This window comes from Drosophila miranda, chromosome XR (assembly GCF_003369915.1).
Source record: "Drosophila miranda strain MSH22 chromosome XR, D.miranda_PacBio2.1, whole genome shotgun sequence".
In the NCBI taxonomy this organism is placed as follows: Eukaryota; Metazoa; Arthropoda; class Insecta; order Diptera; family Drosophilidae; genus Drosophila; species Drosophila miranda.
In genome coordinates this window covers 1,310,548-1,338,383 of record NC_046674.1, presented here as the reverse complement: position 1 = coordinate 1,338,383, position 27,836 = coordinate 1,310,548, and the positions used below count along the sequence as shown (strand labels likewise).

The window sequence follows — 27,836 nt, the reverse complement described above, 5'->3', positions numbered from 1 at the left end:
CCAATCTTGTACGAAATTGATTCGTGAATCGGATAAAATGTTGTGTTCAGGACTGGAAATCCTATCCTTCCAGTAATATTCCACCAAATATCAAAATCGAACAATTTGATGGAATACGAAAAATCATCAGTATATTTACGGTATATTTTGAAAATTAGACGGTATATTTCTGTATATTTCTGAGGGCCAGACCGTATATCTTAACGATAAATCCGCGGTCACACTGCTGTCAAGAGCAAGAAAGAAAACGTAAGAAAATTTCAAGTTAATTTTTCGTAAACAAATATAAAGGAAAACGGTGTAAAAATTGTACACACAAATAAATCATCTAATGGTGAAGCGAAATCAGTAAAGATATATAGTGTTTAAATGCTTTTAGACCGTTTTGCACGCGCATAATTTTGGTAAAGGCGCGCGCCATTTTGTTTTTGGACTTTCTACCTCGCCGTCTCTGTTTTCTTTTCTGCAAAATAATACAAAAAAACCTACCACAAACCCCACAGCATAGAAAACTCGATTAAAAAACCCCAAAGTACTCGGGTAAAGAAAGTGGAAAACATGTGGTAGTCATTGGGTTTGTGTATAAATTGTATATCTAAAATAACGCGCGACACCACATAAATAAATGCCTCTGAAAATATCGATACGATGTCTAAACGAAGCGGAGGCAGCGATTAGTACATCGGGTCGCTGTGTGGGTGAGATGAAGAGGGGGCCAGGCGAGGCGGAGCGGACGCGCTAATTACGTCATAAGAATCGAAGAAAATTCAAGGTCTGCGCCACAGCAACAGACCCCAAAGCTATTCGGTTTCGTTACGTTTCTCGGATTTATCAAAAATAAAACTTTTCGGCAGAAGAGCCAGGCAAAAGCAAAAGCAACAACACCAACAACAACAAGTACACACTGGGATTGGGTTGGTTTTTCCTTCGTTTTCGCGACTGTATAATTACATACGAGCGTGCGAGCGCAGCGCGGCGCAGCTGTGATACACAGAAACGCAGAGCAGGAAGGTGCCAGAACGACGACGAAAAGAGAGCGCGGGCGGGCAGACAACGGACAAGGGAGAGAAAACACAACAAAGTTGATGAAAATTTCAGCAGTTTGGGGGAAAAGCTTTTGTGAAAAACGATCGGAGATTGGAGTCCAGATAATTTATTTGTGGCATTTGCTCTTCTTTCCATTTTAGTGATGTACGATGCGTGCGGCATAGAAGCTATAAACCCACCACCCCGACCCCCGAGCGCCAGAACACGATATATACACACACACACACACTGAAACACACATGTACACGTAGGGCGCCCCGAAAAGAATATTGTACATAAATTTTAATTAAAGAAAGCAACGAAGAAAACAACGGAACGAGCAGAAGCAGCAGCAGCATAACAGAAAACATCACAAAAGACAATATAAAAATATTAAAAAAAAAAAAAAAAAAATCAATAAAGAGCGGTAGCTCACGGCGATAAAAAGGTGTTATCAGTGTGAATTGTTGCTGTCGGTGCCCACACGACAACCAAAACAGATAGGAAGCAGACAGACAGAGGCGAAAAGTGGCGGAGACTCTTGTGGCCATCGGCCGCGGGCAGCGCTCCTCTTCACTGTTGTTTGCCGCGCAGTGACGCAGGTATTCGGCGGTGCGGTAGATAGGTAGAGATTGGAGATTGCAAAGCGTTTACCATGTCTGTGCAACAGTTCTGCCTGCGGTGGAACAATCACCAGCCGAACTTCATATCGGTGTGCTCCTCGCTGCTGCACAATGGCACCCTGGTGGATGTCACGCTGGCTGCCGAGGGGCGCCAGCTGCAGGCCCATAAAATAGTACTGTCTGCATGCAGCTCGTACTTTCAGGTGAATAGGCGTTTATTCCTTGGGTGCCCCGAAAAATGAGCTAAGCTCTGACTTCATTTCTTCTCTGATTTAGGCCCTGTTCACGACGAATCCGTGCCAGCATCCGATCGTTATACTGAAAGACGTTCAATATGATGATCTCAAGACGATGGTGGACTTTATGTATTACGGGGAGGTGAACGTGTCGCAGGAGCAGCTACCGCACATACTTAAGACGGCCGAGATGCTCAAGATCAAGGGCCTGGCCGAGATGCCCACGGACCCGGCCAATCTCACCAAATCGGACAGCAAATCATCGAGCGACGGCACTGAGCTGGTGGGTGGCGCCGGCTCTGGTGTGGCGGGAGCAGGAGGTACCTCTGCGGGCAGCCTAGGTGCTGCCAGTGGCAGCAGTGTGGGCGATTCGCTGTGGAGCAGCAGCGAGGCGCAACAGTTCCAACAGCAGCAACAGCAACAACAGCAGGCCCAGCAACAGCAGCAGCATCATCACCACCAGCAGCAGCAGCAGCACCAGCTCCAACAGCAGCAGCAACAACAGCAGCAGGCCCAGCAACAGCAGCAGCAACACCATCATCATCACCACCAACATCAGCAGCAGCAGCAGCAACAGCAGCAGGGCGGACAGACGCAGGCGCCGCAGACGCATCACCATCAGATGAGACGAACCCCCTCGCCGCTGAGCGCTGGCACATCGCCGGCCACGCGGCGCAAGAGGCTGCGCAAATCCTCGAATAACGGTGAGTGTGAGTTGGGTAAAGCATCGTCGCAAGAGTTCCTGCAGTCCTTTGGAGTCTGACATGAGAGACTAACCATTTCCAATCCAATTCCCATATGCTGTAGGCTCTGGCGAACGCAACAATGCAGAGGAGCAGCACAACAGTTCTTTGGATGCCGGGAGTGCCGCTGGCAATGCGGGCCTCAGTCTCGCCCAAATGAGCCAAATGTCCTTTGGCGGGGCGGCCAATACGGCGGCTGCATTGGGCAGTCTCGCGGGCCATTCACTACACTCGGCCAAGCTGCTGAAGGAGTCGGCGAGCAGCGAGCTGGACCAACAGCCGCAGGACTCGGACCTGGACGACGGACACGGACACTTACATATGCAAATTGTAATGAAATTGGTCACGTTGCCCCCTTTCCGCCCTTTCGCCCCTTTTGCAATCTTACTAATTTTGAATTTCTTTTCTCTTGTGCTGCTGTTGGCCAATGCAGAAGCCCGAGGTGGATATCGGCGGAGTGAACCAAACGATGCCCCTGGACATTTCCGGCGCCACCACACCATCTGAGCACGATGCGCCAAACTCTCAGTCCTCGCACTCGGGTAAGTTCACACTCAGTGCCGCGCCGCCCACACACTTCTCCATCATCCTTTCATGGCAGCAGCTCATGATTCATCGGGTTTTGCAGCAGGGTTTAAGGTTCCCATGGTTTATCGTTTGTTTATTTTCCTTACCATCATTATTTCGTACTTTTGACACACGCACACAGACACCCAGAATCCCCGACTCGAATGGACACTGACAGAACCGAAGCAATCATAGAACGGTAGAACGGTGGGACATATGTATAGTGGACTGTGTTCGCAAAGATTAACTCTGCATTAAATATTGAATCGCATTAATGTGAATGGGTTATTTTCTGCAACTAGAAACTGGATTATGTTATACCACAGTTTCGATTGGAGCGCATACCCATTCGCGGAAGATTTCGGTTCCACTGGGATGCTGAGATGCAGTACAATATTCCTTCCGATGCCCTACAACTGGATTATTTCTCGCTCCTGGCGAATGGTCTTTGCTCGTGTCGAATGCGTCCATTCACTTATGGGGAATTTACACTCCCTCCAGTCGAATAGGGGCATTAAGAAATGGGATATTATTCAAATGGGGACACAGTCTTGGAGGACTGGCTTAGGATCACTCTCTCTATCTGTCTCTCTCGCTCTCGCTCTCTCGCTCCACCCATTTGACGTTCCTCACGATCATATCTCACACGATCATTACACACACGAACTGTGCAACCATCCATCGACCATTTCCAAAACCATTTTCAGTACACAGCACAGCACAGCACTCGGAGAAATAACGCTAGAGCTAAGGCTGAATATATACAATATATGAGAACTATAGCATACAATACATTGAGTACCGACTATCTGATCTCTGATTCGATTCGATTACTGATTATGATTCATTGCTTACCGACTAAGTGAAAGTGCAACGATATATAACGTATCTGTATCTGTAACTGTAGCTGTGATCGTGCGTGCCGTGCCGTGCCGTGCCGCATTTGCTATGTTTAAAACCTATTATTGTGTGTGTATTTGATTGTGTTCCAAAAAAAACTGAATCCTGCCTGAAACTTGGGAATGGGAGAGAGCTAGCCACAGAGTCCAAAAACAAAAACAAACTAAATAAAGCGATTAGAAATCTATCTAAAACTCGATATTTAACCCATTTTGATTTGTTGAATGGTTTATTCTTTCCATTTTGATTTGTATTTTTGGGAATTTTTTTTTGTCAATTTTGGCCATAGAAATCTTTGCCCTAACTACTGTATATCCTATGCCCATGCCCCATGACCCATGACCCTCCTCCTATCTAAGACTCAAACTCAGATTCAGATTAAGAGCAGATCCCGTCCTGTCCCATGGGCAGGGAATGCCCCGAACTAGATGAGATATTCAGGCGTGATTTTCTATTTCAATTCGAAAAGTTATCCCCCCACAACCAGAACGAACCGAACCCCCCAGACAAAACAAATCTTTCATACGCTGTCTCTCTCTCCCCTTCCCAGGTCTGCAATGGACAGTTGTCGATTCAAACTATCCGCGCTTTTCCCTGCCCGCCTGCCAGTCCAACCTGATTGGGAATGGCAGCGGTGGCGGTGGCGGTGGCGGCGGCGGTGCCGGCAATCAGAGCAGTGCGAATAGTAGCGCCGGCGGCGGCAACGTAGGCGGTGGTGGCACCAACGAGCAGCGTCAGCAGCAGCAGCACGAGGCACAGCAGCAGGCCACCCAGCAGCAGCAGCATCTGCAGCAACTGCACTACCAGCAGCAGCAGCAACAGCAGCAGCAGGAGCAGGCGGCGGCGGCCGCCTCCGGTCAGGCGTACTCCTCCCAGATCATAACCGTCAACAACCTAGTCAGCGGATATGCGACGGCGGCCCAGAACCTCTCGCCCACCTCACCCAACGAGTCCAACATGGTCCAGTCTGTCTACAGTCAGGGCCCCACGCCCACACAGTCGCCGGTGCATTCTGGAGTGACCGCCGCAGGCGCAGGGGGAGCAAGTACAGGCACAGGCAGCGGCGGTGGCGGCGGCAACAGCAGTGGAGCGGCGAGCCAGGTGGTGAAGCGCAAGCGATCAGTGAATCCACAAGGCGACGAGAACTTTATAAGGGCTCTGGAGGCGGTTCGCACGGGTGGAATTGGCTTCTGTAAGGCGGCCCGATTGTACGGCGTGAACAATCGGACTCTGTGGCTCGAGTACAAGAAGCGTGGCTACCCGGTGTCGCGGCCGAGCATAAAGGCGCGTGTGGTCAAGCAGGAGCCGAACCTCTCGCCGTCTCCAACACCGTCAACAAATCCGGGCGACGACACAGCAAACGAAACGCTCAACATGCAGATCCCACCACAGGCAGAGACCCCGACACCTTCCCTGATGTGCACACCCCACCACGGCAGCATCGGCAGCAGTGCGGGCACCTTGCCCAGCGGCGGCAACTCCCATCCGGCCATCGGCGTGATGAGCCTCTTCGACGCACGCTACATGGACTCGCCGGGAAATGTACACACCATGTCTCGGCAGCGGTACATCGACGCCACAGGCGCCGGGGCGGGAGCAGCAGGAACGGGTGCGGGCACCATCAACGTCAATCCGACCACTGCAATGAATCTACAGAGTATTAACTTTAACTCAATATAGAATACGATTTCGAGTCATATGGGGGCCACAGCAGCAGCAGCCGGAGCAGCAGGGGCAGGGCCACATACCCTGCTGCAGGCAGCCGCTGTTATGGCCGCCAGCGAGCCACCCGAAACAATGAGCATATCAGCAATGTCGATGCCCGTTCCAGTACCCGTCTCTGTTTCGGCCATGGGCATGGCCCATAGCTTTCTGATCAATAATTTCGTAACGGTGGCGGGCCCCCCAGTGGCAACGGTGAGCAGTACGCTTGGGCCACTGGTCAACACCGGCCTGCAATACATGGACAAACCATAAAAGAAGAGCATAAGGGACAGAGGAATACCCATCTCCCCCCCCTCCCCTAAAATCGATACAATACAGGTATTAGAGAAATGGCAGCATAAACCCATAGTGTACATATTATGTAGCAGCCCGATTAAACGGCAGAGTGGCAATATCATAATGTCGGCGTTGGATGTTGATCTGGAGTCCGCGGGAACCCACCGGAGGATGCACTGCACACTGCGCTGAGCTGAGCTGAGATGAACGCAGGGGCAGAGGCACAGCGGAACGGCACGGATTGGAACGGAGCGGAGCAGGGAGACAACGACAGCCCCCCACGGCCGCACTTGTAATAATTGTCTTAGAACGTAATTCCTTAATCTTAAAGTTTTACACCCCCCTTACATTTTTACGATTGTTAACTAAGGAAGAATCGGTAGTACAGATCTATAGTTCTATCTATATATATATATATGTATATGTAAAACAAAAAATATGGTAACTGTATATAAATTATTCAATTTGATTAGTCTTAAACCGAACATCAAATGCGTTGAAACACCAGCAACAGAAAGTGTCCCATGTATCAGCCTCCCAAGGGGATATGTGCGCAGCTCTAAATAGGGTGCTGTGCCAGAAGCCAGCCGAGCATACACTCTGCGAATACCCTACCCTACCCTGCTGTGTGTCGATATTCGGGTGATATTCGGCCCCATTTGAGATGTTCAATCCATATTTTTTTCTTTTTTTTTTGAGATTCCTTTTGTATTGGAAATCCCTTAACACACACTCGGTACGGTATGGTACGAGAGGGTATGGTGGGCTCCCTGGCCCATCAGAGATAAGTTTTCTTCCAAGTTTTTAAAGAAATTTTGAATTGTGCACTTGTGTTATAGTAGCAAATATCAGTATGTTAGGTACTCCTATATTCATTATCTTTATATAATTGTATATATATACGATATAGCATCTTAGGTATAAAGATATATATATATATAACGTTTTGTGTACAGTTGGAAGACGAAGAATCAATTTTATTTGAAGCACACACACAGAAACACACGTAATCGTCAGTCGGTCCCTCCCTCAGAGGAACAGAGAGAGAGAGAGAGAGAGAGGATCTGTTCGGTCGAGGGGCCGTACAATAGTTTTAAGCAAAATAGATCCACAGAAATTGAACGAGAGAAGAAGAGCAATGTAAGAGAATCGGATATGTATGATATACTTATATGTACCACACCACTCAATATATATGTATATATATTTATATTTGTGAATGTACCCAACAATTTTTTATTTCTTCAACTCTTCGAATGTGTCGGAAAGCGGAGAGCGAGCAGGCTTCCTGTGGATGTAGATGTGGAAGTGGAAGTGGGCCTGGGACCCCTAGATTATCGGCGAACGTTTTTTTTCCCGCAAGACTCTACGCGTCACATCCGCGACATAAGAGTCACATAGAAAGGCGGCGGTAGTAGGTTTTTTTTTTGTTTTTGTTTTTTTTTTTTTTTTTTTAGAGGGCAGTTTCCTTTGTAAATAGGGTATCATAGTGTAGTAGCAGTAGTATGTGTGTATGTACATATAGACACAAGATCGGCCGAGAGATACCGAGAACCATATGCAGGACACTCGCAATAGACAGGCAACAAAAACTTAAACAAATAACTCGTAACCACCCAAGAAAATCCTAAATGGAGACTGCAGCTAAGGGCAAATAGTAGGCCAAACAAACAACAAAAAAAAAAAACAAACCGAAACAGAAACAAAAACAAAAACAAAGAAACAGAAATACGATTCCACTACGACTAGACTACGAATAGTATGGTTTTTAATACGACTCATATACATATTGTAACTAAATAGAGATCTTTTTATATATATTGTGTCAAGTGCATACTAAGGACTAAGCGTGATTTGTTAGAAGTCATACAAAAAAGTAAAGTAAACTTTGATAATGGACTTTTATTACACACATAAAGCAACAACAACAGAAAGCAACACACACACACACACACACACACACACACACCACACCACACAAAACAGACACAGACACCACACACAATACAGAAAGAGAACGCGAAAATAGCAGAAAAGAAACAATAAAAACATATAGTATAGTATTACTAACTCTGTTTCCTATACAATTGCAAAAAGTACCAATAACTACGCCTAGTTATCTGTGTGTTAAATAGTATATATATAATTATTTAAAATCCAGCGCCAGTGCATAAGCGAAACGATTGTATTATATGTATGTATGTACGTAAGCTGCATGTTGCATGCAATGCACCATACCATACCATGTGTGTACCATACTACGCAAAACGAATCGCAATCGAATCGAGATGGAACGAACATGAAACATTCTCTAGACTGTAGTCGATGTGTGCAAGAAACGAATAAACTTTCAAAACTACAACGTACCACCCGCCGTACATTTTCACTCTCCTGTCTCCTGTCACCCGTCACCCGTCACCTGTCACCCGTCACCTGTGTCCTGTTTACTCTCCCATGATAATCGATCGATGATAATATATGACCCCCATCTGTGCCCGTTTTCTTTTCCAGAGCCAAGTCCGGCGCATGCACCGCATCATCCACATCCCCCATTGGTGGCCACCAGCAGCAGCAGCGGCGGCAGCGGCAGCTTCGAGCGTTTATTCAGCATCGGAGGCCTGGGCGAAACTGATCCTGAGAACAATGCCAGCTCGCCGGTCATGATGGGGACCAAGAGGAATCGTGTGCTCACGCGACAGCCGAGGGTGAAGCGCGACAGCGACAGTATCTCCTCGACGAACCAGATATCGCCGGAGACGGCCGCCACGACGCTGGACTTTGATCCGTTTAATGCCGCTGGGGCCACAAGCGCCACCGCCAGGGACTATTCGACGACGGGCTCGCATCACCTGCACCACCAGCATCCGAATCCGCACCAGCAGCAGCACCACCACCACCAGGCGCCTCCGCAGCACCATCACCTGCTGACGGTGCCACCTCGAATCGAGCGGCATGCCTCTGAGCCGGCGCCTAGTCTTGGTCCCTCCACCCCGCACCTGCTCAGCGTGCCGTCCAGCACGCCGTATCTCATAAAGCAGCACTCGGATCCGCTTCTGCCGCGTCAGTCCGCTCTGCACTCCGCCTCCGGCAATTTGGCCGGCGGCACCAATCCGTTCGCTCCCTTGCACCGCCAATACTCGCATCCGCTGTCCGGCAGCAATGCCGGCTATGTGCCGCCCACACCGCTGCACCATCCGCATCATATCTCGCTGCCCGAGTCAATCTACGCATCGGGGTCACCGCCGCCGGCCGGTTCCTCGCAGTACCTGGTTCCCACCCGTGTGGTGGCCTGTCCGGTGTCCAGTGAGACGGCTGCCACACCCACAAATGCCAGCTCCAACGTTTCGTCATCGACGGTGTCAGCCGTTTCCGTGGTCACCTCGCCGACGGCTGGCCTCAACAGCAGCCGGCATTCGTTCTCGCCCACATATGCGGGCAGTTCGGAGACGGCGCCGCCAGAGCGACGCTCTCCACACTCCCACTCGCACTCGCACTCGCCCACTGTCACCCATTCGCACTCGCTCGTGGAGCGTAACTCGAAGGGCAGCGATGCTGCCAACGGATCTGGCGGTTCGAAGCTGCGCAATTCCAAGTCTGTCACGGGCACGGGATCGACCTCCCACCTACATCCCGGCCAGACCACGATGAGCAGCTCGTTCGAGCATTTGCCGACGCTTCGGGTTAAGAACGAGGAACTGCAACGTTCGGTGTCTTCACCGCAGGTTTGTCTCCACCTGTCGATCAAAGATCCACACCCAATAACCATCCGTTTGCTTTTCTCTCACAGACCCAGAGGGAAATAATCACCCTGGAAAATCCACGTTCTAGTCATTGCCCCGTCATCCGGCCGGGTCCGGCCTTGGGCTGCAACTTCTGTTGGAACACCATCGATGGGCATGGCCGTATTTTGCGACGCAAAACGAAATACCATTGCCCCGAGTGTCAGACGAATTTATGCATTGTGCCCTGCTTCCAGGAGTATCACGAGCGGCTCAACAACGAAGCCGCAGCCACCGTGGGAGCCAGTGCCAGTGCCAGCGCCAGCGCCAGCGCCAGCAACAGCAGTGCCCACGATAACCAGCTGCACAGCAGCAGCACTGGCAGCAGCAGTGGCAGTGGCAAAGCCTCCCCCTATGTCTCGGCCGGCAGCAGCAACAGCGGCAGCGGGACGGGCCCTGGCCCAGGCGCAGGCGCAGGCGCGGCTCGGCATTACACCAAAACCGAATCGATATAATCTGCGCCAGGGGAGCAGCAGCTGATTGTTGGCCCGCGTATTTGTATTTGTGGCACGACGGCCACCACAGAATCATCTTGATCATGTGTACCGTACCCATGCATCGGATCATTTGGCGGCCGTCGGTCAATTTGTTTTTTTGTAAGCAGGATGCTTGTTGTTCCGCCGCACAGGCATCGGGACACGTCCTGCACCGAAAATTTTAATTTGTTGTAGCAGTTCCACAGTAATGTGCCCGGCCCCGACCCCGACCAGACCCCTACCTTCCAGGAGTGAGGTGTGTCCGGTGGCCGGGACCCAAGGGACTGTCCGAGAGAGCGCGCGTAAGGGCGCCCAGAAATTTGTTTTGTGAGCCGTGCGAAATGGCACGCGCAGACGTTGTGTGTACTCGTAAGTAAAACGAAAAACTTTTTGTAGCATCCGGCCGGAAATATATGGCCGGCGGCACGCCCGCTAACTTTTTTAAACAATCGCTAACTGTAAAACTATATTTAAATGTGTGTGTACCTATGTATATGTATGTAATATGAATATGTGTATGTTCTTGTACAAACAAAAAACCGAAATCAAATACAAAAAAACAACAAACAAAAAGCAACAAACACATTAACTTAAACTAAAACGCTGTCAGCGGTGCAGCCAATGACTTCAAAAGCTCGAAAATTAACGATTAGGTTTTCAAACACAAGTACAACAACTCCTCCCCGAAAACAACCACAACAAACACACCACTGTGTCTATACGGTCTATACTTAAGTATGTCTCCCCCTCCTCCGTCATCAAGACTATTGGATGATTATGCCCTGGGCACCGCTGCGCAGGCGCACGTTTGTCTACGAGTATATATGTATGAACCCCGACCCCCTTCCCCACCCCCAGACGACACTGTTTTACTAAATGTTTTATAAATGTATACATATGTATGTATATGAATCCGGATGTGGATCCACTGTGTGCAATGTACAGTCAATGGAGATTGTTTATATTGTGTGTGTGTGTTAAGTCCTATGTAAACCATACAAAATACGGAAATTAATAAATATATTTGTGACCCTTCTGGATTTTCTCAATAAAACAGCAACGACATGTGTACATTTTGATGGCCCATCCGAAATTCATTCACAAAGGATAACCAGCTCTCCCTTCCATTACATTGTTTATTTCTAATAAAACTTTAACTGAATTTATTCAAAACACCCATTGAATCTCATGATTCAAACGTCCTACTGTGGATAATATCACTGAATGGTGGTACTCTCTTCCCTTGCTGTGATACTGTGCCATTTAAATATGGAAACAGCCAACAGACCAACTGGCCTGCCTTTCTTATCTGACTATTGGATAAGAGATTTTCCTGCAGTCCTGATCCCCGCGCGAAGGAATTTCATCTATACATGGGGCCCGCCCCCTATTATGATCATCAAAAAATAGTCGAATTGTTCCTTTTTGTATTACATACGTATGTATTTTATTTATTTCGTTTTATTAAGGCTTCCTCTAATTACCATTTAACAAACCGCATTGGGAGACTACTTCTTGGCTGGCTGGGCCTGTGGGGGCACCACCTCAGCGGGGGGATTAGCATTGCGGAAATTGGGGAACTGCTCCCAGGGGGCCGACAAATCAAACTTCCGGAACTCTTGCGCCAACTCCAGGGGCTCGCAGACAACGCGTTTCTTCTCATCATCGTAGCGCAACTCCACGTAACCGGACAGGGGGAAGTCGCGGCGCTGGGGATGGCCCTCGAAGCCGTAGTCGGTGAGAATGCGACGCAAGTCGGGGTGGTTGGCAAAGAACACGCCATACATGTCCCAAATTTCACGCTCGTACCAGTTGGCAGCCTTGTGCACCTCGCAGGCAGAGTCCAAGGGGGTCAGCTCATCGGTGTAGGTCTTCACGCGAATACGGGCGTTGTAGCGGAGCGACAGGAGGTTGTAAATGACCTCGAAGCGATGCTTGCGGCAGGGCACATCCATGCCGGCAATGTCGATCAGATTGGTGAACTGTGCCTGGTGGTGGTCCTTCAGGAACTGCAGCACGGGCACCACGCCTTCAGGGGCAATCAGCACTTCCAGCTCATCGCCGGCGGTCAGCTGGACCTTCTGCACATACTTGGGCAAGCACTCGGCAACGTAGCGTCCGAAATCAGAGAGACTGGTGCGAGCGGCTGCATCCGGCTTTCGCACAGTGGCTGCATATATGGGGGAGTTTAAGTTTAAGACCTTGTCAAACCATGGCAAACCAAAGTGTACTCACGTTTCTCTGGTTTTTTGGCGTCAACGGGCGCCGTGCTGGCGAAACGAAGAGCAGCTGTGCCAGCAGCGGGCAGAACTTTAAGGGGACAAAAATCAATTAGTTCTGGATGTGGTTTAGCTGTGGCTACTTACCATGCTTGGTCGCCAAAACGGCGACAGCAGCTCTGGCACCCAGAGTCCTAATTATTGCTGCCATTAGCACGAATTGCTCGTTTTTAATTTAACAATTTGCACTTTCTGACACTTTATGTAATAACAAATACAGTTGTTGCCAGTGTGACCGCTCAGCTCGATTTCGACGTAAAAATATACCGAAAAGTATTAATATACGATATATAAACGGTCACCCTGATGTAAAATTTTAATTTAATCGCGTCGTCGCGTTCTTTTGCTCGTTTTGCTGGAATTGCAATTGAAACTAAAATTAAAAACATAAGGCGTTACATTGGAAGTGAAACACAACAAACCAAAATGGTAATTAGAACACTGCATTGTTTATGTTTTTGAAATCAATTAATTGTCAATGAAATCGGTCTAGAATCACCTGAAATGGATGGGGCACTCGTCCACAATAATGGACCTACAACGCTCTCTGCGCAACGATATCCAAACATGCGAGGTTGTGCTGGCCGCCAAAGACGGCTTCAGTGTACGCGCCCATTCCTTCGTGCTCAGCACATGCAGCGACCTGATGCGGAATCTCTTGGTGGATGTTCCGCCGGGCTTTGAGGCCACCATAGTGCTGCCCGATGTCCGAGGCGAGCTGCTGGAAAGCATGTTGTCGTTCATCTATATGGGCGAAACAGCCCTGCCGTCGGTGCTGCTCAGCGAGTTTTTAGAGGCTATCAACCTATTGGGCATCAAATCCGCCATTAGCTTCGAGTGCAATGCCGCCTCTAATGTGGACGTAGGCGCTAGCGCTTTGGCGGTGGAGGCAGCTAAATCAATCAGCGGCCTGCAAATCGCTCAAGCCGAGCTGATTGAAGAAGAGGAGGAGGAGGAAGAGGGACAGACACAGATGGCTGTGGCAAACGCAGTCTTGCCGGAAGAACAGCCGCATCAGCCAACACACACCAGCCGTCCGCTGGATTTTCTCGATGTGTACAACGAGACGCCAAAGATCACGTACTCCATTGAGCACATGAGCGGCCACTCGAATGGCAATCAGTTTATTCTAACAGAGAATACGGGAGCATTTACAATCACACAGTCGGCGTCCAGTTTGTCCAAGCTGGAGACCTCTGAAAATGCCACCAGTCGCGGCGATGTGGATATGGCGGAAGATGACGCGGAAGCTGATGGTGATACCCCCATAGAGGAGCCCGAAACACAAATACTCGAGGAGGAATATCCCTCAGATCCCTTGACTGAGATGGGAGCGGATGCCGATTTGGACGACGATGAAATGCACGAGGATCTGGTAGATGAGGAGCTGCTGGAAGTGAAACCGCGCAAACTGGCTGTGGCCAAGCCGAAAGGTAGACGCCCCAATCGAACGAAGATTATGAAGCGAACGCCGCCGAGGCAACAGCAACAGCAGGAGCAGTTTCTCACCCTCAAAGCAGAAGGAAAAGATGACATTAACGATGCCCTGGATCTCGCGGCCGACGCCGTGATACTCGAGGGACTGAGTCTGCAAAAGGCTGCCGATCGCTATGACATTTCGAAGACGGTTTTGTGGCGTCGTGTGCGCACCAACCCCGCGTATATGCGAAGTAACCGCGAGAGACCATCATTGTCTGAAGCGTACGAAAGACTTAAAGTCGGCGACTCGTTGAAGAACATCAGCCAGGATCTGGGGATACCCATGTCAACCCTACATCGACACAAAGTTCGACTGGCGGCGCAGGGTCGCCTGCCTAAGTTTGTGGCTTGCCGCCGCCGTGACACTACCCCCAAGGACGAGCTTCGCGAGAAACTGGCCAAGGCCGTCCATGCCTGCATGATTGAGGGAATGTCGCAGAACCATGCGGCGAATCTGTTCGAGATACCCAAGAGCACACTCTGGCGGCACCTTCAGCGCCGCATGTCCGCCTCGGAAAGAAAGGTAAAGAAGGAGGAACAGGATGACTATGATGAGGAGATACTGAACTAGATATAGAGTTAGCTAACGTTTTAGAATCTACTCGTACAATTAGGCTACTTACCAGTTAAGTTAAGATTCCTAATAAGTCTTATCATTAAATCCCTCGACCTAAACAACGCTTGCCTTTGATTTTTCTAGCGGCCATGTCATCTGCCTTAAAAATGTCCAAATTTGGCGCGTAAAATTATATCGGTTTGTTATACTATCGGCAGACTATCGATTGCAAAGTACAAAATGCCAAATGCCGGGTTGCTGAGCAGGTGCGAAATATTTGTTTATTTCGGTGTTTATATAGCTTATATTGTTGTTGGACTGTACAAAATCTATGAGCTGCGCGACCACATCGTTAAGGAGGCTCAGTTTCAGTTCTCGGATGGCTGGAACCTGCTCCCATTCCTGCGGCGTCGCCGCGATGACAGCAACGACGAGCTGGAGAACTTTGGGGACTTTATCGCAAAGTTCTGGCCCTTCTACTTGTTGCATGCGATTGTGAATGGAGTGCTTAACTGGAAGTGGCCACGCCTGCTGTGCCATGGATACGCTGCCGTTTGTGCCTTGGCACTGGGCCTTAATCTCCATTGGACATCGCTGGCGGTGCTGGTTCTGCTGGTCGCCAGCTATTTTCTGGTGTCGTTGACCGGCTCCAAGCGCCTGGTGTGGCTCCTCTCCGCCGGCTGGATCCTGTGGATCAATGTGATGAAGAACAACACGTGGTGGATTGACCGCGTTGGCTATACGGAGTATGTAATGGTGATAGTTACTCTTTCTTGGAGTTTGCTGCGCGGCTGCAGCTTTGCCCTGTCGAAATTTAGCGCACAGAAGGACGTGAAAACGTCAAGCTACGACTTTATCCAGTATCTGGGCTATGCCATGTACTTTCCATGCCTAACCTACGGGCCCATCATCAGCTACCAGCGATTCGCAGCTCGTCGCCAGGGACAGGGAGCGCCACGGAATTGGCTGGGATTTATTTGCGCCGTGGGACGCAGCGCTATCTGGTGGCTACTGATGCAGTGCGGACTCCACTACTTCTACATACACTACATGGCGAGGGATGTCCGTATGGTGGCCATGATGGACTCTGTTTTCTGGCAGCACTCTGCCGGCTATTTCATGGGACAGTTCTTCTTCCTTTACTACGTGGTCACCTATGGCCTGGGGATCGCCTTTGCGGTGCACGATGGGATTCCGGCGCCCAGTCGTCCCCGCTGCATTGGACGCATACACTTCTACTCGGACATGTGGAAGTACTTTGATGAGGGGCTCTACGAGTTCCTTTTCAAGCACATCTATGCAGAGCTGTGTGGCAAGCACTCCTCGCCTGCGAGAAAATTTTGTGCCACTGCCCTGACTTTTGCGTTTGTCTTCGTTTGGCATGGCTGCTACACCTATGTACTCATCTGGAGCATACTCAACTTCCTCTGCCTTGCCGCGGAGAAGCTCTACAAGTCGCTGATTTCCATGCCCACCTACCAGACCTGGACGCTTAGACACTTGGGCCCTGTCGGGGCTCAGAGACTGCATGCCATGCTGGCCACCCAGCTATTTATTCCGGCTGCCTTTTCGAATGTGTACTTCATTGGGGGACAGGAAATTGGCGACTTTCTGATGCGCGGCGCCTACTTAAGTGGAGTGGGTAACTATATGGCGCTCTGCTTTTGCAGCTACTGCTTCTTCCAATGCTCAGAGCTGCTCTTGGCCAAGTTAAAGCCAAAAACCACTTGATTCCAGAGACACGCCTGCTTGCAGTAGACGTAAAGAAAAGGTTGACAATATTATGTAATAAAACTTCTATATATTCATGGAATATACCATATTTAATGACACCTTGGCTCATCTGTCGTTATCTTCGTTCTCCTGCCAGTCCAGCCATCGGGTCTGTGTATATGTGGAAGTAAAGTTCTCCAGCAGCTCGTCAAGCATTTCGTCGCAGGTTTGCGTATGCTGTGTGTTGTAAAGTCCATCGTCCGGCCAATGGGTCTGGGTCTGTATGTGAGATAGTCCCAGCTCCTCGAATAAATCATCACAGGTCTGGGTGTACATGTTGGCCGAAGTCTGAGCGCCAAACATAGGCTCGTTATCGGGATAGGAGGGAAAACCGTCACCGACTGAAGTGGACGCAGTGTGTTGCTGCACTTGATCCCAGTTTTCGGCTGGCGTTTGGGTCTCTATGTGGCCCACAGAAGTGGCGGCAGTCTGTTCCTGCTCCTGCGTCATCTCGATCATCGTTTCTGGATCCCAGTTGTCGTCTGGTGTCTGGGTTTCCTGCACTACCATTGTCATTGTTTCCTGATCCCAGTTGTCGTCTGGCGTTTGGGTTTCGATGTGACCAACTGAAGTGGCAGCCGTGTGTGCCTGCACCGGCAGTTCCGAATTTAATTCCGTCGTCATTTCGGCCAACGTTCCCTGATACCAATTGTCTTCCGGCGTTTGGGTTTCCTGCACTACCGTTGCCGTTGCCGTGACCATCGTCATCTCGGCTATGGTTCCCTGATCCCAGTTGTCGTCTGGCGTTTGGGTTTCTATGTTGCGCAGTGGAGGCACTAGTATCTCATTTTGATCTTCGAATTCCGTTTGAGTTTCCGTATCCAGCTTCTCTCTCTGCGAATCCTGCGGGAGCTGCAGCACACATTGAACGTCTATGGGTGGCAAATACCAAGCGTATGTTTGCTCTGGTTCTGCTGCCTCCGTGGAGCTCTCCGGAGTGAGGGGCATTGCGGGAATTGTAGGTAGATTTTCATTAGTGGTGACGGTGATTTCCTGCAACTTCTGCCACGTTCTGAGGGCAGGTATTGCTACCTTCCCGTCATTTTTATCCAACAGATGATTCTTGCGTCGCATGTGGGTTCTCAGACCAGCGGCGCTGCTATATGTTAGCCCGCAAGCGTTACATATGTGCGCCAAGCATTTGTGCCTGTCCAGGTCTCGTTGGAGCAGAAACTTTTCGCCGCAGAGCGGACATTTGTGGTTTTTGGCAAGGTGGATCTTTTGAAAGTGCTGCCGGACCAGGCGCAGGCTGGAAAAGCTTCTGCCTTCCACTCGAGCGATTGCAGAGGCATGGTACCGACATCGTTCCACTGGACAGTGGAATGCAGAAAAGTTTGGCTTAGAAATGACCACTTTGTGCCTCTGCCGCAGATGAAGCTGGTAGTGGCTGTGGTTGCTGAACACCTGGTCGCCACATTTTTCACATCGGTACTCGCGTTCCGGCAGCAGCTCCGAAATGTTTGGCGTATATTTTATATTGTTTATGTCCTTGGAACATTCCATTTCCAATTCATTGTTTTTTTTATTATTTGATTGCCTTCATGTAGAATTCACGTAAAAATCTGTTTCATGCATTTTTCCGGTAACTTAGTATGGTCACTCTTTGTGTAGTTAGCCACCATGTAACATGTAGGTAAGGACATGTAAGTTACACGCAAAGTGTAAATGTTTGAATGTCACTCTGACAAAAGCTCGCCGCCACGTTTCATTAGTCCATAGTTCATGCAAATACCAACAGACATCGACATCCTGATCGTTTGCCATCAAAATCTCAATTTTTTCAAAAATGTCGGAAAAGAGTCATGTCAAAAAGTGTATGTTTGACACCCACCAATGGTGTTTTTCACACTGGTGCTTCCATGGGGGCTATATGAAAAACAACCGGCCAAAAATGTTTACCCTCCAGGTGTCGTTTTTAGTATTTACATAAAAATGTAGTTAACATGTAGCAAATATGTAATAATATGTAGTTGCTGTGTAGTTACAATGTAAGGAAATTAATTGTGTGGAAATTGTTGTTGACCTTTTTTGTTTAAACCTTATTTCATAGACAATACAATCAAGATGAGAGCTTAGAATTAACCAGTCTTGTAGAAAAGTAATGTAGCAATGGGACAAAATTGTGAGTTCAGAGCTCAGGATTCTAGCCAGCTAGTAAATTTCAACTGAATATCCAAAACGAGGAATATGATGTAGCTTGAATACGAATAATTCGTCAGTATATTTACGGTATATTTTTTAAATGAGACGGTATGTTTCGGTATATTTCTGAGTATCGGACCGTACTGTATCGATCGGCGGTCACACTGCACACAGTTTGCTGTTTTGTTGTTCGACTTGCAAAAAACTGTTGTAGGAGAGCGAGCTAATTTAAAAGTCCATTTAAAACAGGCCAAATCAAATGAAAACGCTGCCCAGCCGTTACTTTTAATAACTGATGCACGTGTGAATTGAAGATCAGTGACAGGAGCCACGACCATCCCGCCGCTGGACATTCGAAGAGACGGAGACTGGAAAATCAATCAGCCGCTATCCTATGCTGTTTATTGTGTGTGTGCGAGAGAGTCGGCTGCAGTTGTGCATTTAATTAAAACCTAAGCCACTCCGAAGCCAGAGTTGGAGTCATTGCGGGCGTTGGCTTTCACTCGAGCGACGTTGGGCGAAGACGCGTGCACAGGCATCCAAATAAGGTGAACCAGTGAAAGCTGGCCGAGATCTCTTTGTTCAAGGTCATTGGCAACCCCACACCATGGCCATCAGCTTCGAGAAGAATCGCTCGCAAATCGTGGCCGCCTGGAAGGATGTGCTGAACGACAAGAGTGACACCAATTGGTCCCTGTTCGGCTACGAGGGCCAGACCAACGAATTGAAGCTCGTTGGCTCCGGAGACGGCGGTGTGGAGGAGCTGAGCGAGGACCTCAACAGTGGCAAGATCATGTACGCCTTTGTGCGTATTGAAGATCCAAAAACCGGCCTGAATAAGTACTTACTCATCAACTGGCAGGTGAGTCAGGACCCCCTTCCCATCGCCAATCTTATCACCAGACGCTTATCTAAACTCTTACCGGCTGGCTTTGTTGTTGCTTTTTATGTTGAAGGGTGAAGGCGCACCTGTGCTACGCAAGGGCACCTGCGCCAACCACATACGAGACGTCAGTAATCTTTTTTCCGGTGCCCACCTGACAATCAACGCCCGGAATGAGGATGACATCGACCTGGAGCGCCTACTGAAGAAACTGAGCGCCGTCAGCTCTGCCTACAGCTTCAAGGAGCCACGCGGCACTATGGAAGAGCAGAAGGCGCCGGTGGGAACAAACTACACGCGCGTTATCCCAACCAAGGAGCTCAATGCCAGCGTTATGCAGGACTTTTGGAAAAAAGAAGAGGCCGAAGAGCAGCGTCGCTTGGAGTCAGAGAAGGATGCCAAACGTGTGGAGCTGCAGAAGCTCGAGCAGGAGGTTCGCAGCCGCGAAGAAAAGGAGCACAAGGAGCGGGAGAAGCTAGTCATCAGCACCACCAAGCTCCAGCCGGCGCATGTGCCCATCAAAACGTAATTGTAGCCACCATTAGTTACCATATCATGGTGAAAACTTTTCCCATTTGTACTTCTAGCTCCCCGCAACCGCTGAGCCCCGAGAAAACCGCACCAGGATTTGGCAACAACTTGACGGATGCAGAGCGCATGCGTCAGGCACGAAATCAGGAGGCTCGAGAATTGATTGGCTCGCGTGTCGGCGCTGCCAAGGCCATGTTTACCAAGCACACCAGCGAGGGTCAACTGCAATCCAAGTGAGAAATCCTTGCTTTTTAATAGTTCCTATAATAATAGTACGTTCTCCTCTTATAGACTCAACACGCAACCGCCGGCGAAACCAGCACGCAATTCGATTGCCCAGCGAATAAATGTGTTCAACCAGAACCAGCCTCAGGAAGCCTCTGTGCCTTCACCACCACGCGATGTGTCGCCCATCAAACTGCCAGAAGTAGTAGAAGTAGAGCCTGCTGCCCCAGTCGCTGCTGCTGTTGCTGCTGCCCCGGTGGCCGCTGAAGTTGTCTCGACCATAGCCGAGGTGGAGGCCGAGACGCAGCCGGTAGACGACTTGCCCCTGGCCCACGAGAGCGAACAGTTCTCGACCATCAAACGATCGCCGCACAGTAAAACCAACTCGCTCCAGTCGCAGTCGCCGGACGAGACAACGTCTTCCAATGAGACGGACACGGCTGTGTATCAGGATGAGGAGGAGGTGCGCACCAAAGTGTCCGTCACAGTGCAGCAGTCGCAGTCGACCAAGACGGGCGCCCTTAGCACTTTGGAACGGAATACATGTAAGAAGAAGCAGTGTTTCAAGGATGTTTCCCCAACTAATGCGTTTCCTTTAGTGACCGATTTGGTTAACGAGGACGACTTCATATGCCAGGAGAGCCTGGGGGATCTGGGACTGCGTGCCCGAGCACTGTACGACTATCAGGCAGCCGACGAGTCGGAGATCACATTCGATCCGGGGGATGTCATAACGCATATCGATCAAATCGATGAGGGATGGTGGCAGGGCCTCGGCCCTGATGGAACCTATGGACTGTTTCCGGCAAACTATGTCGAGATCATCAACTAAGCAGCGACCCAAGTGCCAAGCAGCTGGGCCACCTTTTTGCTAGATATCTACATACATCCCTACTTTATGGAACAGGAAGAGAACTACTTAACATATAATCCCCACTCTTGAACAATAATGCAACACAGAGAGAACCTAGAGGAGATTCAACGATGACTAAATACGACTATAAGGCGATTTCTATCGTACATCACGTCTGTTTTTTTTACATACATATATTACATAGTACTACTTTATCTTTATATAACGCGTACATACATATATACTCGATGCGATGCCACATATGCGACCCCATCTGTGTATGTGTATACATACTTATTATTATATGATTGTTTGACTTTTGATTGTCAAAACCATGTTGCGTCCTTTTAAAATGTTCTTAATATACGAGTGCATACAGTGTAACCACTACTTAGTCAGTATTTAAGCCCCCTCTCCATCAACATCCCCATATCCATATCCATCCCCATCCCCCATCCCATCCCATCCGGTGATCCCGGACTCTGTATACATATGTATTTAGATGGAGAGGCCTTTGTAACCTTTCGATAATAAACTTTGATAATTGTGCAACAATATTGTGTATGGTCAACAATATCTACATTTATTCTCGTATTAATTAGTAGCATAAATAGTTATTCATAAGAGTTCTCAATAAGTGTATGTGTGTGTGTGTGTGTATGTAACAATTCAACTGCAGCAAAGACGTAAGCGGTGCGCCAGCAAGCTCCATTTGCTGTAGATTTGTATGAGATCATACTGCTGCTTTCCGCTTGCTCCGTTTCGTTCCGTTTCGGAACCTTGCACACTCGCAGTTGTCTGATACTCGTACAAGGATTATAAAAAGTGGACTCGGTCGTGATCTTCCATCGCTTAAACATAATCAGCTCTTTCAAGTGTCAAGCAACTGAGTTATCAATGTGAATCGTTGCTTAAATCGTTTTCGTTTTGTTTGCTTCCCAATTCTATGCAGATGCAGGCACTTTTTAGTCAATATTTCAATATCAAATTTCTTACTAGCCTAATCTATGCGTTGTACGAAATGTACCATGTGGTGTGTGAAGGATGGGCTTATGGGATGGTGGTGCCTTTGTTATGTCACATGAGATTTGCATGCCTATATTTATGCTGTATGTGTGTTGTGTAGTACGTATGTGGATGTATGTGTGCATGGAACACCATCAAAGATACGTGTGTGCACATTCACTTCACATGCCGTTTAATCAATCAAGTTTTCGCTGTCCGTTGATAAATTCCAAACAAAACTCGTCTGCTCTCTACTGTCGTTCTCTCCCGCCCAATCATCACTTGAATTTGGTTAATTTGCGTAGCTGCCTTGAAGTGGTGGTCGCCTTGTAGAGGCGCTCTGTTCATCATTCGGACGTCGAGGTGGTTGTCTCAGTCGATGAGACGGTTTGAGCCGCCTCGGCTGCAGCTGGTGGAGCCTCCACGGCTGCCTCCACAGCACTTGGTGGCGGAGGCAGAGGGATTGGCTCTTGGATCTTTGTAGCATCCTGTGGCTGTGGTGTGATCGGCTCTTGCACCTCTGCAGCAGCCTCTGTGGACACCTGCTCGGAGACGGGACCCCCAGCCTCGACTCCTGCCGCCAGCCTGGCATTCTCCTCGGCCTTGGCCTCCAGCACATTGATTGAAGCCTGAATGCATCTGAAAAGGTGGGGATCGGTTTATTAGCAGTGTAGAATTGGAATATCAGGAGTTAATTGGACTTACTTGATGGCTTCTTTGCGGGCTAGACGAATGCTGTCCTTTCCGTTTGTGTCGATGGTGTCCAGCTTGAGTAGATTGCGGGTTAGCATCTCGTCCAGGTAGGCATACTCCTTCTCCTGCCGCATGCCCTTGAACTGCTCTACCTTGGTCATCAGCTCGAGCACGTCGCGCTGGATGTCCTGAATCTTGTTGATCGAATCGAGAGTGTGTGGCGTCTGGGGTGGCAGTCCTGCGGCTCCATCTGCCGGAACCTGTTGCTCCGCCTGCTGCTGCTGAGTATTTAGTGGCGTTGGACGCGACTGCTGTGGCGAGAAGTGGGCCTGAGCCTGGGCAGATGCATGGGCCTGGGCCTGGGCCTGAGCCTGGGCACTAGGCGGAGCATTCTGGTTTGGAATCTCCTTGTGGGCATTGATGATGGGCTCAGTCCGACCCTCCACGAAAATGGGAATAGTGCGCACAAAGCTTCCCCCAGGCGTCTGTGGGGCAGGTGGCGGCGTCTGCTGCTTCTGCTGAGGATGCGTTTGCTGATGCGGGGCATAGTACGACTTGAACTGAGGCGGATGCTGCTGGGGTTGCTGCGGCTGCTGGTACTGTCCCTGCACCGGTGGACTGGTCTGAGTGCCAAATTGTGGCTGATGCACTCCAGGCGGTGGAGTGGGCCGCTGCTGTTGCTGCTGTTGGTACACCAGGTTCTGCTGCTGTTGCTCTGGCGGAGGGGCAGAGTGGGAGCGGGCTGCCTGGTCCTGCTCGGCCACACTCTTCACACCCATGTCCACAGTGTTGCGCAGTCCATGCTGATTGAGGTTCACGGGTGCGGCACAATCCACCTCGGAGCGGCCGGCAGGGTCCTCCGTTTGGATGGCCGCATCGCAGAGACGCTTCGAGGGCGACTGCGGCACCTGCTGCTGCTGCTGCTGCGGGGCCACGGGCACGAACTGCTGCTGTTGTGGCGGCACAGGGTAATCCTGCTGGTAGTACTGCTGTGGGTACTGCTGCTGCTGCGGCTGCGGCTGCGGCTGCGGCTGCTGTGGAGGCACGACGCCAGTCGCCGGTCCTGGACCGCGTCTGGCCCCAAAGCCATCGGGGATGTACTGTCGGAACTCCGACGGCAGCCGGTTGAAGAAGTCGTCGTCGTGATCCATGTGGTTGTTGGCACCGGCAGCCATACGGCCCCGCCTGCCCATAGTCGAGAACTGGGGGAATCCAAAGTCTGCGTCGTCAAAATGGGAGGAAAAGGCATCGTCAGCATTCGTTTGGGGGGGACCGTTCAAACTACTCCGCTTACGTGTGTCGCCGAAGCCGGCAAAGGGATCGTGGTGCATCCGCCCTAGGCGCGAGCGCGGGAACATGTTGTCCATGTCCATATCCATGTCGGGTTCAAATCCAAAGGTCGGCTGCTGAAATCACAGATCAGATCGAGAGTTGTTATGAGAACAAGTGCGACAAGCGACAAGCGAAAAGCGAATGGAGGCATTGGGTTGAGAGTGTAAAGTGTAGTGTTTGGCTCGGTGGGCGAATTGTTTATAAATAACAACATGACTCAGCGAGAGCACTTGTGGAGAGCAGTCAGCAATGATTCGACACGAACGAACAGCTGTTTGCACTGCCCGAGGGTAGGGGAGCCACTCCGACGCCTCTTACCTTTGCAATCGTATTCCGGATTGACTCTATTGTTTGCTTTATCAATTAACAATTATTTGTTGTTCTGTTACAAATGTACTTTATTTCACTTCTGCCTGTCACTGTCTTTGTTCGCTGAATGCTCGGTCGGTTCGACAGCTTGTGAATGAATGAGCAGAGCAGTTGGCGCAGAAGCCGTTTTATAGCCTCTGTCGCCCACTCTCGGATCTTCTCCTGCGTTCTCGTTGCTTCTCGTAGCTTCTGTCTAGCTCTAGCTATTGCTCTCTCTCTCACACTTTCTTGTACTTCTCTGCTCGCTCAACAACTGTCACTGAGACTTGAAAGGACACTCTGTCTTTTTCACACCCTCTTACGGGTGAGCATGGACTTTTTTGTGGGTACATTAACTTGTTGATGACGTTTGGATGAGGAAACGTCACAGAGTTGTGGGCCCTGCTCTGCGTTGGCCAAACGGTTGGGCAACCCAAAAATATCGCCCACGCCTCTCATATTAGACAACTGACTTGCTTACACAAACGTACATCAATATATAGCGTCATTATATATTGTGTATTACTGTGTATGCTGCTGCCCACCTACTAAGGAAAACACATACATACATACACACACACACACACACACACAATAGTCGGTATTTCGCTAGAGAGCAGCACGTCAGGAGAAATAGAAACAGAGAGCCAGCAATGGGCGCAAAGAGAGACAAGAGAGAGAGAGGGATAGAGGGATAGAGCGCGCGGGCAGCCAAGCAGCGCGTCCATTAGCTTGGGCTTTTTTTCTTCTAGAAATTTTCAAATATTTTCAGCGAATCGAGCGCCAAATCTTTTTGTTCTTGATAGATTGGATGGCTGGCCAATAGATTAGGCCACTAAAAAACAGCTGTACTCTCGGGTCTGTGGTAAATTTCCGCACGCGTTGCCGCATTAATCATACGCAGAGCTGCCCAGAACAGAAGAGTGCTTGACACGACAGCACTTCCCGTTTCTTTGCCCCAACTAAGGCCCACATTGCACGGCCAGAACAGCAGCGGCACAGAGACAGCAGCCCAGGCTGAGTAGGTCAATAGTGTATGCATACATACTTGACACACTGTGCCCACAGCTGCCACAATGGGTTGGTTGGTTTGTTGGCGGTTTGGTGGGTGCATCTAGCAGCTGTGGACGAGCGCCCTCTCCTCCCACTCACAGGGGGGCTTTTACGCAACCTCCAACCGATTTTTCCATTGTTTGCGACCGCTTTTCGATTTGGAAAGTCTACAATGCGCCCGAGGGCAATGCGAGAACGTGAAGGATTCGTACATCCGCAAAAATCGAACAATTGCAACGTCAGAGTACAGTGAAGCAGTGGAGAATGTCTGTCATGCGATTTCGCAACATGTTAAATGGGAGGTTCCCCTCTGACGCTGCTTCACTGTAACAGACAGACAGAAACAACAACAATCACAATGATACGCATCCGAATATGTCCAAGCGACCTTGCCTGGCGCCAACCTTGAAGCTCGCTCACTGCCGCTCGTCTCCCCGTATACCCCGTCCCCACCCCCTCCTGCACGAGTGACCCGTGAAGTCCACTCACCTGAAAATGTTGCTGCTGTTGATTTGTGGGAACCTGCTGCTGAGGATGCTGCTGCTGGTGAGGGGGGCGCTGCCTGGGCGATCCGTATCCGGGCAGAGTGCTGCTGTTGAATTGCGGGTGCGGCTGCTGCTGGTGCGGGGATCCGTGGGCACCGCTCACGTACTCCCGATTGATGGGTATATTGATGCCCGACACGTTGCCGGGCCCTCCATTGCCGCCCGCACTGGCCTGCGCTTGGGCATGGGCTTGATTTGCTGCTATCACAGTTGGCTTCATCTCAGTTTCCGAGTTGCTTTCTTAACCGTTATCCCTGCCGTTGCTGTTGCCGTTACCCTAACCGTTACCCTAACTGTTCTCGAGTCCGGGCGTGCAAAGAAAATTTCTGTGTTCTCTTCCTTTATATTTCTGAATTTAGCTCTGACTTCTGAGGCTTGTCGAAAGAGTTGCTGCGACAGAAAATAGTTTTTGGAAGCGGGACAGCCAACTCTCGGATCGTGCGAGGGAATGGAGTGGAGTGCGGGTTCACCTTGAACGACGACGACGACGACGACAACGACGATGGCGCGTGCTGCGCTGCGCTGCTAGTTCTCGTATGTTCCGCTGCGTTGCGCGTTAATTTTCGCCGCTTTGGTGGGCGCTTCTCCTGCTGATACTTCTCAACGGCTGGCTCCTGCTAATCACTCTGATGCTCTTGTCCCCGCGTCGCCTTCTCCGGGTGTGATGTCACTTCTGGCCACACTTTCTAACACACACACACACACAGACACATACACCCAAAAGCAGACACTTTTTTCCACTTCCACTTTTCGCTTTTTGCTTTTTTAGTATTTCCGCTGCAATCTTTTGTCTCCCTTCCACTCCTCTCCCGTGTGTGTGCTTTTGTATTTCTATATTCAATTTAAAATATATATAGATTTTTTATTTTTGCACATTGCCGCCGACACACACACACACGCATGCACACTATGAAAAAAAACACTTTGATTTTGTTGTTGTTTATTTAGCCAAATATCCACGTAGTCTCTGCGCCGTCGTCCGTTCTTCACGCTGCCAAAGTTGCTCGTCGATTGAGCACCATCGCCGCTTGCTAGTGGCCCCAAAGCAAATGGCTCCCGCTGTCGCTGGCGTTGGGGCTGCTATCTTTCTCTCTCTCTCTCTCTCTGTGTGTGTGTGTGTGTGCGTGTGTGTAGTTTTGCCACGCGGTTTGTGTGTGTAAGCTTTGCTTGGCTTCTCTGCCATGTGTCGAACCTGTCTCCGTGTCTCCGTGTCTCAGTCTCGTCTCTCCACTCCACCAAGTTAAGGCCTAAATAGGTAAACACTTTACTGCCTCTCCCTCTCTCTCTCTCTCTCTATCATTCTCCATCTGACGCTCTCTCTCGGCTCTCTGGTTTCTGCACTGATCGTTGCCCAAGATACACACACATCAGATTTATAAATAGACGGACGTGGAGACGACGCGTCGATGGGGCTAAAAAGCTGGCCGAGAGCGGCTCTCAGAGACGAATTCCATGGCAGTCGCAGTCGCATGGCTTCTAGAACGTGTAACTAAGCCGGAGCGACGCCTACATGTCCGTCGTCGCCGCCGCACACATCCACTGCGTCACCAGCAACGGCAGCGGGGGTAAACAGTTGTCGTCGCCCACTAACGGAGTTGTTCAATCGTCAATCAATCCATCAATGGGTTCGTGACTAACGATCTCCGCTACCTCGATCTGCTCCCCCACTCGAGACCTTTCTGTACATAAATGCATACATATGTACATACATATGTACATACATATGTATGTGTACCGCTTCGCGCGTTCCCTATTTCCCTTCTTTTTTTTTTGCAGCGCCGGAATGTC

General features: G+C 49.8%; 7 protein-coding genes across 14 annotated transcripts; 4 read left to right on the top strand and 3 right to left on the bottom strand.

Annotated features, from left to right (window-relative positions):
- The first annotated feature begins 149 nt into the window (after window positions 1-149).
- On the top strand, window positions 150-10,924 carry LOC108151503 (longitudinals lacking protein, isoforms A/B/D/L). 3 transcript variants are annotated; one of them, XM_017280145.2, is made up of 7 exons: window positions 150-249; window positions 1,188-1,852; window positions 1,926-2,589; window positions 2,693-2,958; window positions 3,062-3,170; window positions 8,608-9,818; window positions 9,884-10,924. In XM_017280145.2, exons 2-7 carry the CDS (start codon window positions 1,682-1,684, stop codon window positions 10,328-10,330), a joined length of 2,868 nt encoding a protein of 955 aa, XP_017135634.1. In that variant the 5' UTR covers window positions 150-249; window positions 1,188-1,681; the 3' UTR covers window positions 10,331-10,924. The 3 variants fall into 3 exon arrangements, with proteins under 3 accessions (XP_017135634.1, XP_017135636.1, XP_033242763.1); XM_033386872.1 differs by lacking the exon at window positions 150-249 and adding an exon at window positions 792-897; XM_017280147.2 differs by lacking the exons at window positions 8,608-9,818; window positions 9,884-10,924 and adding an exon at window positions 4,646-8,462 and having other exon boundaries at window positions 152-249.
- An 845-nt stretch (window positions 10,925-11,769) lies between these two features.
- LOC108151507 (NADH dehydrogenase [ubiquinone] iron-sulfur protein 3, mitochondrial) lies at window positions 11,770-12,855 on the bottom strand. The gene is made up of 3 exons (XM_017280152.2): window positions 12,718-12,855; window positions 12,587-12,661; window positions 11,770-12,521 (listed from the first exon to the last, which is right to left on the bottom strand). The coding sequence occupies exons 1-3, from the start codon at window positions 12,779-12,781 to the stop codon at window positions 11,860-11,862; spliced, it is 801 nt and encodes a 266-aa protein (XP_017135641.1). The 5' UTR covers window positions 12,782-12,855; the 3' UTR covers window positions 11,770-11,859.
- An 87-nt stretch (window positions 12,856-12,942) lies between these two features.
- On the top strand, window positions 12,943-14,787 carry LOC108151504. The gene is made up of 2 exons (XM_017280149.2): window positions 12,943-13,059; window positions 13,124-14,787. Exons 1-2 carry the CDS (start codon window positions 13,057-13,059, stop codon window positions 14,678-14,680), a joined length of 1,560 nt encoding a protein of 519 aa, XP_017135638.1. The 5' UTR covers window positions 12,943-13,056; the 3' UTR covers window positions 14,681-14,787.
- Window positions 14,788-14,879: 92 nt separating this feature from the next.
- LOC108151505 (protein-cysteine N-palmitoyltransferase Rasp) lies at window positions 14,880-16,492 on the top strand. The gene has a single exon (XM_017280150.2). The coding sequence runs from the start codon at window positions 14,906-14,908 to the stop codon at window positions 16,394-16,396; it is 1,491 nt and encodes a 496-aa protein (XP_017135639.1). The 5' UTR covers window positions 14,880-14,905; the 3' UTR covers window positions 16,397-16,492.
- On the bottom strand, window positions 16,178-18,001 carry LOC108151506 (protein suppressor of hairy wing). The gene is made up of 2 exons (XM_017280151.2): window positions 16,484-18,001; window positions 16,178-16,410 (listed from the first exon to the last, which is right to left on the bottom strand). The coding sequence occupies exon 1, from the start codon at window positions 17,939-17,941 to the stop codon at window positions 16,505-16,507; it is 1,437 nt and encodes a 478-aa protein (XP_017135640.1). The 5' UTR covers window positions 17,942-18,001; the 3' UTR covers window positions 16,178-16,410; window positions 16,484-16,504.
- A 746-nt stretch (window positions 18,002-18,747) lies between these two features.
- On the top strand, window positions 18,748-21,629 carry LOC108152591 (drebrin-like protein). Its single transcript, XM_017282047.2, has 5 exons — window positions 18,748-19,442; window positions 19,537-19,988; window positions 20,051-20,227; window positions 20,286-20,764; window positions 20,819-21,629. The coding sequence occupies exons 1-5, from the start codon at window positions 19,188-19,190 to the stop codon at window positions 21,049-21,051; spliced, it is 1,596 nt and encodes a 531-aa protein (XP_017137536.1). The 5' UTR covers window positions 18,748-19,187; the 3' UTR covers window positions 21,052-21,629.
- On the bottom strand, window positions 21,630-27,073 carry LOC108152590 (BAG domain-containing protein Samui). Of its 6 annotated transcripts, none has more exons than XM_017282043.2 (4): window positions 25,993-27,072; window positions 24,065-24,176; window positions 22,783-23,989; window positions 21,630-22,716 (listed from the first exon to the last, which is right to left on the bottom strand). In XM_017282043.2, the coding sequence occupies exons 1-4, from the start codon at window positions 26,266-26,268 to the stop codon at window positions 22,425-22,427; spliced, it is 1,887 nt and encodes a 628-aa protein (XP_017137532.1). In that variant the 5' UTR covers window positions 26,269-27,072; the 3' UTR covers window positions 21,630-22,424. The 6 variants fall into 6 exon arrangements, with proteins under 6 accessions (XP_017137532.1, XP_017137533.1, XP_017137530.1 ...); XM_017282044.2 differs by having other exon boundaries at window positions 24,065-24,173; XM_017282041.2 differs by having other exon boundaries at window positions 22,783-24,176; window positions 25,993-27,073.
- Window positions 27,074-27,836: the final 763 nt, after the last annotated feature.